The sequence below is a fragment of the Ylistrum balloti genome, unplaced genomic scaffold (genome assembly GCF_031769215.1).
Source record: "Ylistrum balloti isolate Yb309-2 unplaced genomic scaffold, AGI_CSIRO_Ybal_v1 Utg369570, whole genome shotgun sequence".
Classification (NCBI taxonomy): Eukaryota; Metazoa; Mollusca; class Bivalvia; order Pectinida; family Pectinidae; genus Ylistrum; species Ylistrum balloti.
The window spans coordinates 588,219-601,229 of record NW_026781866.1 but is presented as its reverse complement, the minus strand read 5'-3'; the positions used below and the strand labels follow the sequence as shown (position 1 = coordinate 601,229).

The window sequence follows — 13,011 nt, the reverse complement described above, 5'->3', positions numbered from 1 at the left end:
ATCATGCGTAAACTACGACAGATCAAAAATATCTGATATTAACGCAACGAGACTGCTGTTGATGGAAGCTGACGCAAGGGCCAAGACCTCCGATTTAAGAGAGCAGCTGAAGGCACTCGCCAAACTCTCCATTACCTTCAAGAAAATGCAACTACACTAATAAACTGGGAATGTAACTCATGAAGCCATTACGGTTAAATGAGTGTGCTAAGGAGGAATATTGAGGCTGAGATGCAATGCGTCCGGGTTTCGATTCTCGGAACGGACGTGGAAAGGTATGGGGTCACCTGCCCGACCACGTGGGTTTTCCCCGCGTTTCCTCCCCACTTTAAGAACTCTAGCACGCTTCCATCCGGGCCAACAAGAGTGATGGCTACAAGCCCAGAGCGTGTTTCGCGATGGTTGTAAAATAAATAAAGTCTACATACATGTATGGTAATGGTACAAACGGTTTCAATCATCGAACCAATATGCGTCTACATCATGCAGATCCTTGTGTACGGATTTGAAATCTTGCATCCCTCAAATTAATTGATAAAGCCACAGTAGTCTATCATTAGAAACATCACAAAGTATTCTCTCTACTCAAACGTTTAGCTATGGCTGCAGGATTCCTGGGTACCTAATCCTTCAGTGTTCATTTAGAGCATTTTGTTATCATGTAATTGTCACTATTATCGAGGAATTCATGAAATGGTTTATAATATTCATAAGAACCATTCGCCTGACATAACAATCACTTTTCAAGGCATCAGCACGGATTTCCTCCCCGTAGCGCGTGATTGCGGGACTCTAAGACATTTTTTTTGCTATCTGTTGACGTCTGCTTCAGTAGTCAACATTTCCGATTTCCGGTTTGAATTTTGTGAGACACCAGGAATAGAAACTGAGTGGAAGTGAATATAAAAAGTTCAGCTTCTAGCTTCCAAATAAAACGAAAATCATTAAGAATTGTAAGAGTGCGATAAGAAGGCGTTAAAGATCTAAAACTACATGATTGGACTAACGGGCTGATACTTGGGTCTAGGTTAACTGAAATAATAAAAGAAAATCCAGCACCGGGACAGATACTCTAAAATACCAGTTATAATTGTTCCAACACCGTATAATGAAGCACCAGTTCATAAACTGCTTTTAAGTGCCACCATAAATGCAGGCAAAACGGTTCAAGTTCGATCAACAGTCCATTCCGTGACTTGCTCTTCTTCAACATGTCAAAGCCTGCGCAGGTACTCGTCGGACGCTTAAAACATTGTGGTGTCAATGTATATTGTCAACAATACGTGAAGAATGAGGCGCAACATTAATATACCCTTTCTTTGATCTATTTCACTACATCAGGAATCCCTATCACCAGCACAACACCCTCTTCCTGTAACTAGGGGTCGGTGGTAACAGAGATCATTATTGATTCGATTTGGGTTAAGAAGAGGATGTCTTGTACATAAGACCGATTTCGGAAAAGCAACTACAGCAAAGGTGGGGTTTCCAAAACCACGCATCCTTTTTTTGAAACTTTGGAGTATTTTAGAGTACGTTTAAACATACCTGAATATGTCTTTCTTTTTCCAGTTGTGATATGCAAAAGGCCCACAGGGCCTGAGATTCACTTTTTCACACTACATATCATTAAGTGCCTTAAAGGTAAATCTTTCCTACATTTTGGAAAGTATTTTACTCTTAGATGTGTTAAAGATAATTGTTTCTCTACGTCAACATCAATAATTTTCCGTTTGGAGTGATAACTTTACTCACATGTCAACTTCAGGGTGAAAAAGTAGCTAATTTTGAATTCCACAAATCTCAATTTTGAAGTTTAAGATATCAAGTCAATATGGAATTACCTTTGTTCACCAATTGAAACCATTTTAAAAATAGGTTATAATATCCTCTGTACACATACTTAATATTGAAAAAAATAAAATCCGGAAAAATGGTTTTATAGCATTATGAACATCCCCGTCCCCTCTCAATCAGCAGGTACTGCGTAGATACAAAAGTGAGGTAAGATATTATTGAAGTCATTTCAAAAGACAATATAACTTAAAATATATGCAAACTTGAAAATAATTAGGTTTGATGTGAATATGACATAACAAACATGATCCTGTGATAATTAATAGAGATAATCATAATTAACTAATGTTATTTGGCATGGAAAATGCCATACACCTGGTAATACACAATTATAATGCAATAGTGTAAAGTATTCACGAAAGGTATTAAATGTGCTACATTAAAATAAAATAAATGTATGTATAATATTTTTGGTAAATAACTAAAATAAGCAAAGTCATCAATACCTGTGTGTAACTGATTAGTTATCAGGTCTGCACCCATCAACCTGCCTGGTTTGGGAGCATCCTAAAGGAAAATTGTTTATTTTTGTCGGTTGCATGGTCATAGATCTATCCGGAGGTTCAATTTGTTATTCTTAATTTGTATTTCCTTGCATACTAGAATTGCAACTGTTTTATTTATTAGAAAATATAACATTAGGTCTTTATATGTCCACGAACATTTTAGTAAACGTCACTTATTTAAGATGCGATAAGCCATGTGCCGAGTAAAGTACTCAATTTTACTGGCATTTGTTTGTCAACGACAACATGCAGTTTCAGTTGAACAAAGCTTGTTTTAATTTCTTTATCTGTGGCTCTAAAGGTCTTGCCTTTATTTGGCGGTAAAGGTCACCAAGATAGTAGAGTATACTTGCAATGTGGCAGCACGTACCCATTGTGCGCTTGCCTGCTGGACACTGACAATAATGATCAGTAATAGGTTCATCCTTGTTGTCTGCATCGAATGCTATCCAAACGTTGTACTTCGTCTGGGATTTTAATTTTTTACGTGATCATATTTTTCCTCAGATGATCAGCGTGCTGGTACACCCATACCTGGAAATCACCCTCATCAGTCAGGTGTTCTGCAATGTACCCTGAAGCCTGTTTGATTTGATAGGCACCACATGTTGCAGTTTCTAGGTACTCCATATCGAGCTCTGGAAATGCACAGCTTAATTTCTGCCATTCTGATCTTGCCCTTCGACTTAAATCGGGCTCTTTGTGTACTCTACCAGCCAAAGAATTCTTCAAGGAGAGCCTGGCCAACATTCTGTTTGCTAGTTGGCGATCTTTGGCTTCATGGGCAGCAGATGGGTTGTAAATTGGGCCACGGATAGCATTCAGACAGGCAGTAGTAATGCCAACAAGCTGCTCAATTATCTCGATGAAATAATTGGAAGAGAGCTGCTCTTTAAACAGTCGCCATTGCTTGAATCATTTATGATAACTTTCGACGACCCAGCGTGTTTTTGTGTATAGTCTGTCCTTATTTGCTGTTTCTGCATCATGTTGTGACATCCCGGATTGCAAATAAGAAGGCATATGAGATTCTAAACCAGATGACTTGATAAGGTCAAGAACGTCCCTGACCCTCTGTCAACTTTCATATTATCGCTATCGTGTAGCCATTCATTCAAGTTTTCAATAGACTCAAAAATCTTTTTTTGTGGTCTTGGCATCGTTACCATAAAAAGGACCTATTGTGTCTAGAACATAACCGTCGGGAAGGACAAAACTCATAAACTTTAAATAGTTCCTCTTTTTTTGGCCACTTACTGAAGTAATCATGTGGAATGTTTTGGAATCTTCAGCTTTGCTGATACCATACAGTGCACCCAGCTGTGGCCAAGATACATTTGTTTTAAGTTTAACCCAAAACATAATTAATGCATTGACTGTTGAAGTACATTTTGGGTTAGTGATATTATTGGCACTTAGCTCATGCATCTTATCTATGTCGTCAAGTGACCAACCTGTCCATGCCTTACAGTCCTCATCGGAAAGAGAAGCAAAGTCTAGCCTGGGTTTGTCCATACCAACTTTCACTGTGTTTGCCAGCTCCAAAAGACCATTAATGATAGGTTCGGCTTTATCAGAGAGGTGTTCCTTTAATGGAGTACGATTGTCCATATTAACTTCTAGATCAGGATGCAACTCATTGCCTACAAGATGCTTTGAGCATACGCAGGAGTCAACTGGACACCAAAGTTTGAATTTCCGAAAGAGAGTAAGACGAGCAGAGTGAGGTAGTGGTGATAGATAGCAGGATACATACTGCAAACAAATTGTGCATCGCCTGTGGGAGCTTGCACCATAGAACGCATCATCCACAGATAGAACTTGATATTCAGTTATACAAAAATCATCAGTACTTCTGAAGGATCTGTTTGGATATCTCTGACAGGAATTGCTGCTCGTTTTCTCTCATAGCGCTTAAAGCATTTGAAACAAATGACTGCGTCATTAATCTTTGATTGGTTGATACCATCTTCTGAAAGGAGTCTACAAGGCCACTCATACTTAACAACCTTCCGGAAGACCTTTTTTGTTTTGGGAATATCCCTTACACGAAATGTGCATCCTGGTCCAACACAAGTCATGTTTTTGTCATTTAATGGTGCTTCTGCATAAAATGCGTTATAATGAATTACAGAAGATGGCTATGCCTTTTGTTGTAGGCTTTACTTAAGGTTATGACATTTCAAACTAAATATTATATATAACATGTCAATTATCAAAATGGGGATATTGCAAGGGTGTCCTTTGTGACCTTTATTTACTCACTTGATTAATACATGAATGCTCAAGAAGATAATCAGTAGGTTTTACACAAATGTGTTGCATGTATTACCACCATATATTGAGACAATTCTAGTACAATATATGTGACACTATAATATTATGATTACAGTTCCTATTCAAGATCACCATTGACAACACATGTACAATGTAAACAGACATTGTCATATGGAGAGCGTATATGTCATTGTTACGCTGCATTTGTTGATATGTAATGGTCTTCTGTTCTCTACCAATATTTGCAATCAGATGAATTTTGTTGTTCAAATCAATGCAGAAGAAAATAAAACTATTTTAAAAATAATAGAAAATAAAGACCACAAAATAGCGATGTAAGAAACATACTTGAAGATAATACTAAGTATTTCTTTGTTGTAAATTTGTAATGTTAACTAAAAAACACAGCATACACCTAAAATGATCAAATAGTTATGTAATTATGCTGTGAATTATCCCTTTTTTTTTGCCAACTGGAGACACTTTCCTCAAATCCAAAATTTTACACAAGCTGCATTGAAGTAGCTCAAAAACCATTTTCAGGGTTTTCAATTCTTTCCCAATTTTACCTGGTGGTGAAACATATATTTAAGCTAATTTTTATTTAAATTATAATGGTGAACAAAAGTTTTAACATGGCAAATTTTGACATTTTTGGCGACATCATGGTTTTCAAAACTGCAAAAAATAACTATTTAAGCCTCTTAAACATTCCTTGCTTCAAGAAATCAGTACAGATTTCATATATAAATCGTGAATTATGTTTCAAGAAGAGAAAAAATAAAGAATCGATGAAACAGATTGCATGAAAACATGTTGTGGATGCATGTTTTTATATGTCGTCACTTTTCTGATTTTTGCGGGCCCTTTGGGCCTTTCTAATGTAAAAAATGAAAAATCAAGTGTGTTTTAACATTGCCTTTTATAGTACTACAAACATGTGAAGTTTGAAAGAAATCCGGGTGTGGGTGGTTTCTATGGGAACTTTAACATTAGCTGGAACCCCACCTTTCAATGTCGTTCCGCTCAAACTAGTTATGGGATGTAAAGCCAGCATTGCTTCTACAGTAATCAGTTTCCAGTGATCCCTTTCTTTCTTTTGTTTTTGTTCTTTCCCTTTTCATTATAACTAAAATTATGATAACAAATATGAAAATTCTTTCTAAATCTAAAACTGTCAAATAAAATATGGTAACCTGTCGGCCATCTTGTTTTTCAAATAAATCTCAAAATAAATGCTGTACAACAAGGGATCATATAACGTGAATATACAAAGAACTTTAAGAATGATGAAGTCAGTTCTGCTCAAGAAATAGCACAAAATACTACTACTGGCAAAATTCAAAATGGCTACCCATCAGCCATTTATTTTCATACATGTCTAAAAACATTGGACAATGTACAATTAGTAACCAAGAGGAACCTACGTATGAAATATTACGAATTATCCATTCAGTACTTCTACAGAAATAGTGACAACCATTAGTCAAAATCCAAGATGAACGACTGTCGGGAGATTTTAAAAGCCTATCTGATGATGGCGGGCTAAAATGTAGAGAACAAATGGAGGCAGCCTTTTTTTATCAATGACGTAAGGCCATTGTTCATATGACAACACAATCAATTTTTGACTGGCACGGCCAATGAAAAATTACTCATACTATTTAGTATCTAGTAACTACCTATATGGTGTTTTGAAAATGTGACTGTTTGATTGACCTTATGCAGGATCAGTGCTGTCCATGAAACAAGCAGCTTACTGTTGGTCTTATTTTCCTGCATATGAATCTACTAAGGGTCTCTCTGATTTCCTCCTATTATTAACAATTAACAGCTTTATCAGTTAGAATAACACCGACAGTTCAGCATGAGCCCTATCATCATGCTGTACATCCCTCAAGTGTCGCGAAGCCATCTGTCCATTCTTGTTGATGATACAACACTTCATCTTGACATGAAGATTAATCCAATTAAACTCCCTTTTGTCAGTAATTTGTTTAATTCTGGCCAACTCTGCTAGATAATTTCATTCAACAAAATGACCTTAAAAGCTTTGACCCCGACATTAAACTATAATCAGGTAATCCTGACTTTTGGTCAGTTGACTCCTTTAATTCTGAGCTTTGATTCCTGGTTGATACAAAGACTGTACAAAAGACACAGTGAGTAGCACCTTTTAATACAAATTTAAAGTTAAGATACAGTACAGCCAAACAATGATTAAATGCATCACATTGCTGTTTCTCCCATCTAGGATTCGTCAGTGATGTTAATAGCCTAAACTTCGAAGACTAGCAAGCGACCGAGGAAAATTCAAAGTAACTGGTAATCGTCTGAAAAGTCAAAATCTAGAAAGGATGGTGCACTAGCCCCATAATTAAATTTTGTGATTTTCATATATGCAATAATTTTAAAAGAATGTCAAGTACATGTATATATTCTGAACCGTGCCAATATTTGAATGAATTAATTATTGAATTTAAGGTTTTAGCTAACCTTTGGGACTCGTCCACTAGCAGTGTCTATCATTTGGTTCTCAAAGAATATACAAAAGGCACAAAAGTGAATGGCAACTCTCCATACAAATTCAACATCAGATAAAGTGGAGTCAAACAGTGAATTAAATTGCATCCTATAACCGTTTCCTCCTTCTAGGTCTCATCGGCTTCAAGATTTAAGTAATAAGTTGAACCAATAAAACGTTACCTGTACAGTAGCAAGAATAACATACTCGGTTTTATGGTCATGATAATTTATTTTGCATTTGTTTGGACAAAATTCAATGCAACTCTCAAAATTTAATGAAACCTTTCAATTGGATCATTAGCACTTAATAGCAGAAAGTAATCATTTGGTACCAATATGAAATAGCAGAAAAAAGGGTGGTTTTTTTTGTTTAAAGACATTTACAACATAACATTGTGAAGATAGTTCATCAATTTTCTTTTATTAACTAAAGAACTTTGTCATAAGATGCTGTCAAGCACTTTATAAAACCCAAGTCCAGTGATAAGATACAATGCAATCCAAGGATGCTGCCATGTGCTTATGAACCTGAACATTAGTGCTTTAAAAGTACCTTATATGTAGCTACTATAAAAGTATACATATGAGTTCAGTGCAAAGAAATAGGGCCATCATGTCTTGTAGTTTAAAATACAACCTGCAGTAAGCACTGAAGAAATAGTCATCTTGAGATGTAATATGCAATTAAATGGGCACAACATTAGGCATGGTGCCATCTAATGTTACAACCTCAAAACTAAGGAATCGACACAATGGTGTTAATGCCTTCAAAGTCATTTAAAAAAAAAATCCGAAGGCAGAATAAAAGGACTTAGTACAGAATTTTTAGAATATAAATGCTCAAGCCGAATTTACTTAAATCATCACATTCATTCTTTAAATCTTGTTTAAGGTTATTTCTAAACAAAGTGTTTCTTCATCTTCTTTCAGATTCTTTTTCCATCTTTTCTGTCCACTTAAGAAACATCTGATAGTTATGTAAGGATCACTGTACCACCAACCAACTGTGATTTTTCAGCCAATCAGTGATCAGTCCAAATGTTGAAGGAGCCAAATATAGCAAAAAATCTACTTTTTGTCAAGATCAGTTCTTGGCTGCATTATTTGCCTGCTTGGTACCAACAATAATTTCTTCGCCCATAGCCTTTAGAACAGTGACCTAAAAAAAAAAAGAGAACATTTTTTTAATAAGAGGCCCATGGGCCTTAACGGTCATCTGACAAAAAGCCAGCCAAACTCTAACAACAGTGAGTCTGCCGTTAAAACAGTGGCTTTATTCATTTGAATAAACTCGATAGCCCTTCCTCCCAGCATCCTACAGGCCCAATATCAGCACTCTGAGCCTTTTGGTTACTGAGAAGAATTTGTTTACAGATTTTAACATATTTTAACCCTGTGATCTTGAAAGTGGGTCAAGGTCATTCACTTGAATACATTTGGTAACACTTCCTTAAAGCATCCTACAGGCCCAATATCAACACTCTAATCATTTTGGTTATTGAAAAGTCATTTGCATATTTTAACATATTTAACCCCTGTGACCTTCAAAGTGGGTCAAGGTCATTCATATGAACAAATTTAGTAGCATGTCATCCCAGCATCCTACAGGTCCATTATCAGCACTCTTGGACTTTTGCTTATTGAAGAGAAGTTGTTTGTATATTTTAACATATTTGACCCCTGTGACCTAGAAAGTGGGTCAAAGTCATTCATTTGAACATACTTGGTAGCATGTCATCCATGCATCCTACAGGTCCATTATTAGCACTCTTGGACTTTTGCTTATTGAGAAGTCATTTGTACATTTTAATATATTTGACCCTATTTACCTAGAAAGTGGGTCAAAGTCATTCATTTGAACAAACTTGGTAGCCCTTCATCCCAGCATCCTACAGACCCAATATCAGCATTCTGAGCCTTTTGGTTGTTGAGAAGAAGTTGTTTAAAAATTTTAACATATTTGACCCCTGTGACCTAGAAAGTAGGTCGAGGTCATTTATTTGAACAAACATGGTAGCCCTTCCTCCAAGCATCCTACAGGCCCAATATCAGCACTCTTGGACTTTTGCTTATTGAGAAGAAGTCATTTGTATATTTGAACATATTTGACCCCTGTGACCTTGAAAGTGGGTCAAGGTCATTTATTTGAACAAACTTGGTAGCCCTTCCTCCCAGCATCCTACAGACCCAATATCAGCATTCTGAGCCTTTTGGTTGTTGAGAAGAATTTGTTTAAAAATTTCATCATATTTGACCCCTGTGACCTTGAAAGTGGGTCAAGGTAATTAATTTGAACAAACGTTGTAGGGCTCCATGCCAGCATGCTATGAGCCAAGTACTAGCCCCCTAGGCCTTCTAGTATTTGAGAAGAAATTTTTTGAATGAAAAGTTTACGGACGACACACGGTGCACGGCGGACGACGACGGACGAAGCACGATGGCTATAGGTCATCTAAACCCTTTGGGTCAGATGATCTAATATATACACATACTTTTAACAAATCTATGTATATAAAGTTGAGCCTCATTATTGAAGTAGGCGCAACAAAAGAAAACTTCAAGATAACCATGTTCGGTTTGAAGTTTGGTGGAGAGAACCAAAATATTATGAATTAAACAGGATCTTTGAGTTATGATATATAAAATTTTAGAAATATTAATTCAGTACTTCAAGAAATTACAATAAACTCTTAATTATCAAATCTAAGATGGTTTTTCCTGATTACTCCCAAATTCAAAGAGATACAACTAGGCACCAAAGGACACCAAAACATAAACATTTGAGGTATCTATCCAATATTTCTCAAGAAAAAGTGATAACAAACTTTCACTGAAACAATTCCAGAGGGATCTTTGCAACCACCATCGTTAAGTTCTTTGAAAGTTGGATCCTTTCCCATAATTTTTCTTCTATCCTGTTTTTTCACTTGAATTTCAAAAATAATCATTTAGTTGATGTTCTTTATTGTTTTGTATATTTTACTGGGACGTTTATGTGTATGGGATGTAGAAAATAGAACTGGGGAATTTCCCAAATGATGCTACAGGATTCTAATCATAGCAAACTTTCTTCAACAGGCTTCATATTGAACCAGTTATTATTGTATAAAAATTTCCATTCATAGCCCACATAAAGAAATTGAAATATGGTAACTCTATGCCTTTCAGTATTTCAGAAGAAGTTGTTTAAATGAAAAGTTGATGGACGCCAGGGTATGGCATAACCTCACTTTGCCCTCTGGGCCAGGTGAGCTAATAAACTTCATCAACCCAGTGGTAAAATCCTTGCTAATTTCAAGTAAAAATGTAATTTACAGGACTTGCGTGTGGTTTATGTATAGATGTATTGTTCATTCACTAATTGATATATAAATACAGTGGTATTTCATGTATACAATTGTTGGTATCACCACAAGCAAACATAACGTACAATAAACAAACCCTTTTCCCAGAACATTTCATATGGATCATAAAACTTAACCACAGAAATCTCTTTGGACAGAAGGTGGGGATATATTGAAGTTACACTGTATACATTATTTTTCATCTTAATCTGCTGTTAAAGAACTGCTGCCAATTCATATCTTTAACTATTTATTAAATCAATTTTAACTTACCATAAAAGTTTCGTCATTGGTATGCCTCTTTAAAATGTCTTCTCCAACTTCATTTTTCGGAACTGTCAAATCACTCCTAAGGTTACCATCGTCACTCATCAAAGAAGCAAATCCATCTTGTATGTCAACGCACTGAAAATTAAAAAGAAAAAACTTGCAAAAAAGAATAAAGAAAAATAATCAAAAGGCCCACATGGCCTGTTTAACTTATCTGGCTTAGTTTGGCAAATTTTTTATCAATTGTAATGAAACATGGCAGAAGGGATAATAACATGACAGCACATATTGCCTCTTTGTTTGATCTTATTTATTCTTTGAAAGTTGGATCTTTTCTCTGTTTTTGCTCTAAATGAAAAGAAATTTAAACACTCCTTTGCAGAACTAGCTATAATTATCTTTAACCGATAAACCCAAGACAATTGTCTGGAAGCCATTTTGTTTTTCTGATCAGTCCCAAAATGAAACCTCATAACTAGGGCCATAGGGAACCTGTATACAAAATTTTAGCATGATCCTCTGAAGAAATAAAGATAAAATTCACAAGGCAAAATATTAGATGGCAATCTGTCAGTCATTTTGTTTTTATGATCAAACTAAAAATCAAACAAGCAAAACTAGGAACCAAGAAGAACCTACACATGAAATTTGAGAAATATCAATCCAGTGCTTTTCAAGAAATAGTGGTAACAAATACTGGTTATGGACGGACAGACAGACAACAGATCATGAATGTAGAGCAATCTGAATAGCCCACTATCTGATGACGGTGGGATAAAAAGAGAGTATACCATTTTTATACAAATTGGCTATCTAAAGCAGACTTTGTCAAAATTCAAATATTGTCCAATTTCCATGAAAATTTAATGTAGGATGATTATGGGACACTGATCAAAATTGTAGCCTCCGTTTCAAATTTCAACAAAATGACTGCCATTTTCTGGTTTCTGATTGATAAAAATGTTAATATCATGAGTACTTATGTAGAGTGAAGACCATGTTGCCGATCTTTATAAAACGCATAAAAATATTGCAATACATCTATAGTGGCTTACTTGATAATCTAATCTTGTTACATTAGGAACACTCATGTTATGTGTAGAAGGGCTAACATCTTCGTATTTTTTGCCTGTGAAAATGTCGATACCAACCAAATGAACCTGAAAATTAAAAGAAAACATTCATGTAAACTTAGTTAAAATAGACACCATACTTTTCATCAGCTTGAAGGACTGGGGAGCTAGTCGATCAACCAAGTACATAAATCCAGCAAAAAGAAATATGACAACCCTAGACACCGAGTCAAATTTGTAGTGAAGTTTTATTTGATGCACAATTTTAAAATGCCTTCTGCTAATGCTTCACATTTTGACTACAGACCCTCAGAGTTTTATGCCTACTATATCCATTTTCATCTATCAATTACAAGATTTAATGAGCAAGTGTTATGTTTGTTGTCATTAATTAACAGTAACATCCATTAGACAGGGGGTGTCATGGCCCAAAACATATTTTTTGTGATGTGTGTGTTAAAGTGAATTAAAAGGTAAGGCCATAGTAGTGTGAAGCCCCCTGCCAATCCAAGATATACTTTTTTGTGTTTAAATGAATGAACCATGGTCATTTGAAAAGAAATTGGTGGAAGGTCATGGTAAAGTGAAACCCCCTGCCCCATCCTAAATTTCCAAATCCTTGTGAAAACCCCTGCCCCCTCACAAATTTCCAAACTCTTATATATTTTTTTCATAATTTAATAATAAGTTTTCCTCGTCAAAAAGCCATTGTACCTTTGCATGACCATGTTTTCCTGTTTTTGATGTAGACATTTCTATAATCTTGCAAGGACGACCTTTCAGAAGAACGTGACCATTTTTCCTCAAAGCAGAGCATTGTGTCGGAAAGGAATTGGAGGCTCCAGACTCTCCAGATTCAAAGTCATTACCAATATCTTCTTGGTCACCCATTGTGGATAGTATTTCTGAAAAGAAAAAAACCCATTATGTATCAAATAACCAATTCAACTATACAAACATGTCTGCATTTTCCAAACACAATCCTTTTTTCAGATGCTCCCATCAACAATCCTACATGTACATCTCTCACATGGAATATTTCAGCTATCAAAATAAACAAAAACCCCCAAAATGTTCTTTTAATAGTTACAGTGACCTTAACCATTCACCTCTGGACATAAAAGACAATTTTGAGTAAGTGCAAAACAATGGATGAAC

At 35.7% G+C, this 13,011-nt stretch overlaps 1 protein-coding gene across 1 annotated transcript; it reads right to left on the bottom strand.

Annotated features, from left to right (window-relative positions):
• Positions 1 to 7,375: 7,375 nt before the first annotated feature.
• Positions 7,376 to 12,758, bottom strand: LOC132564363 (eukaryotic translation initiation factor 5A-1-like). The gene is made up of 4 exons (XM_060229050.1): positions 12,568 to 12,758; positions 11,836 to 11,940; positions 10,784 to 10,915; positions 7,376 to 8,325 (listed from the first exon to the last, which is right to left on the bottom strand). The coding sequence occupies exons 1-4, from the start codon at positions 12,742 to 12,744 to the stop codon at positions 8,251 to 8,253; spliced, it is 489 nt and encodes a 162-aa protein (XP_060085033.1). The 5' UTR covers positions 12,745 to 12,758; the 3' UTR covers positions 7,376 to 8,250.
• Positions 12,759 to 13,011: the final 253 nt, after the last annotated feature.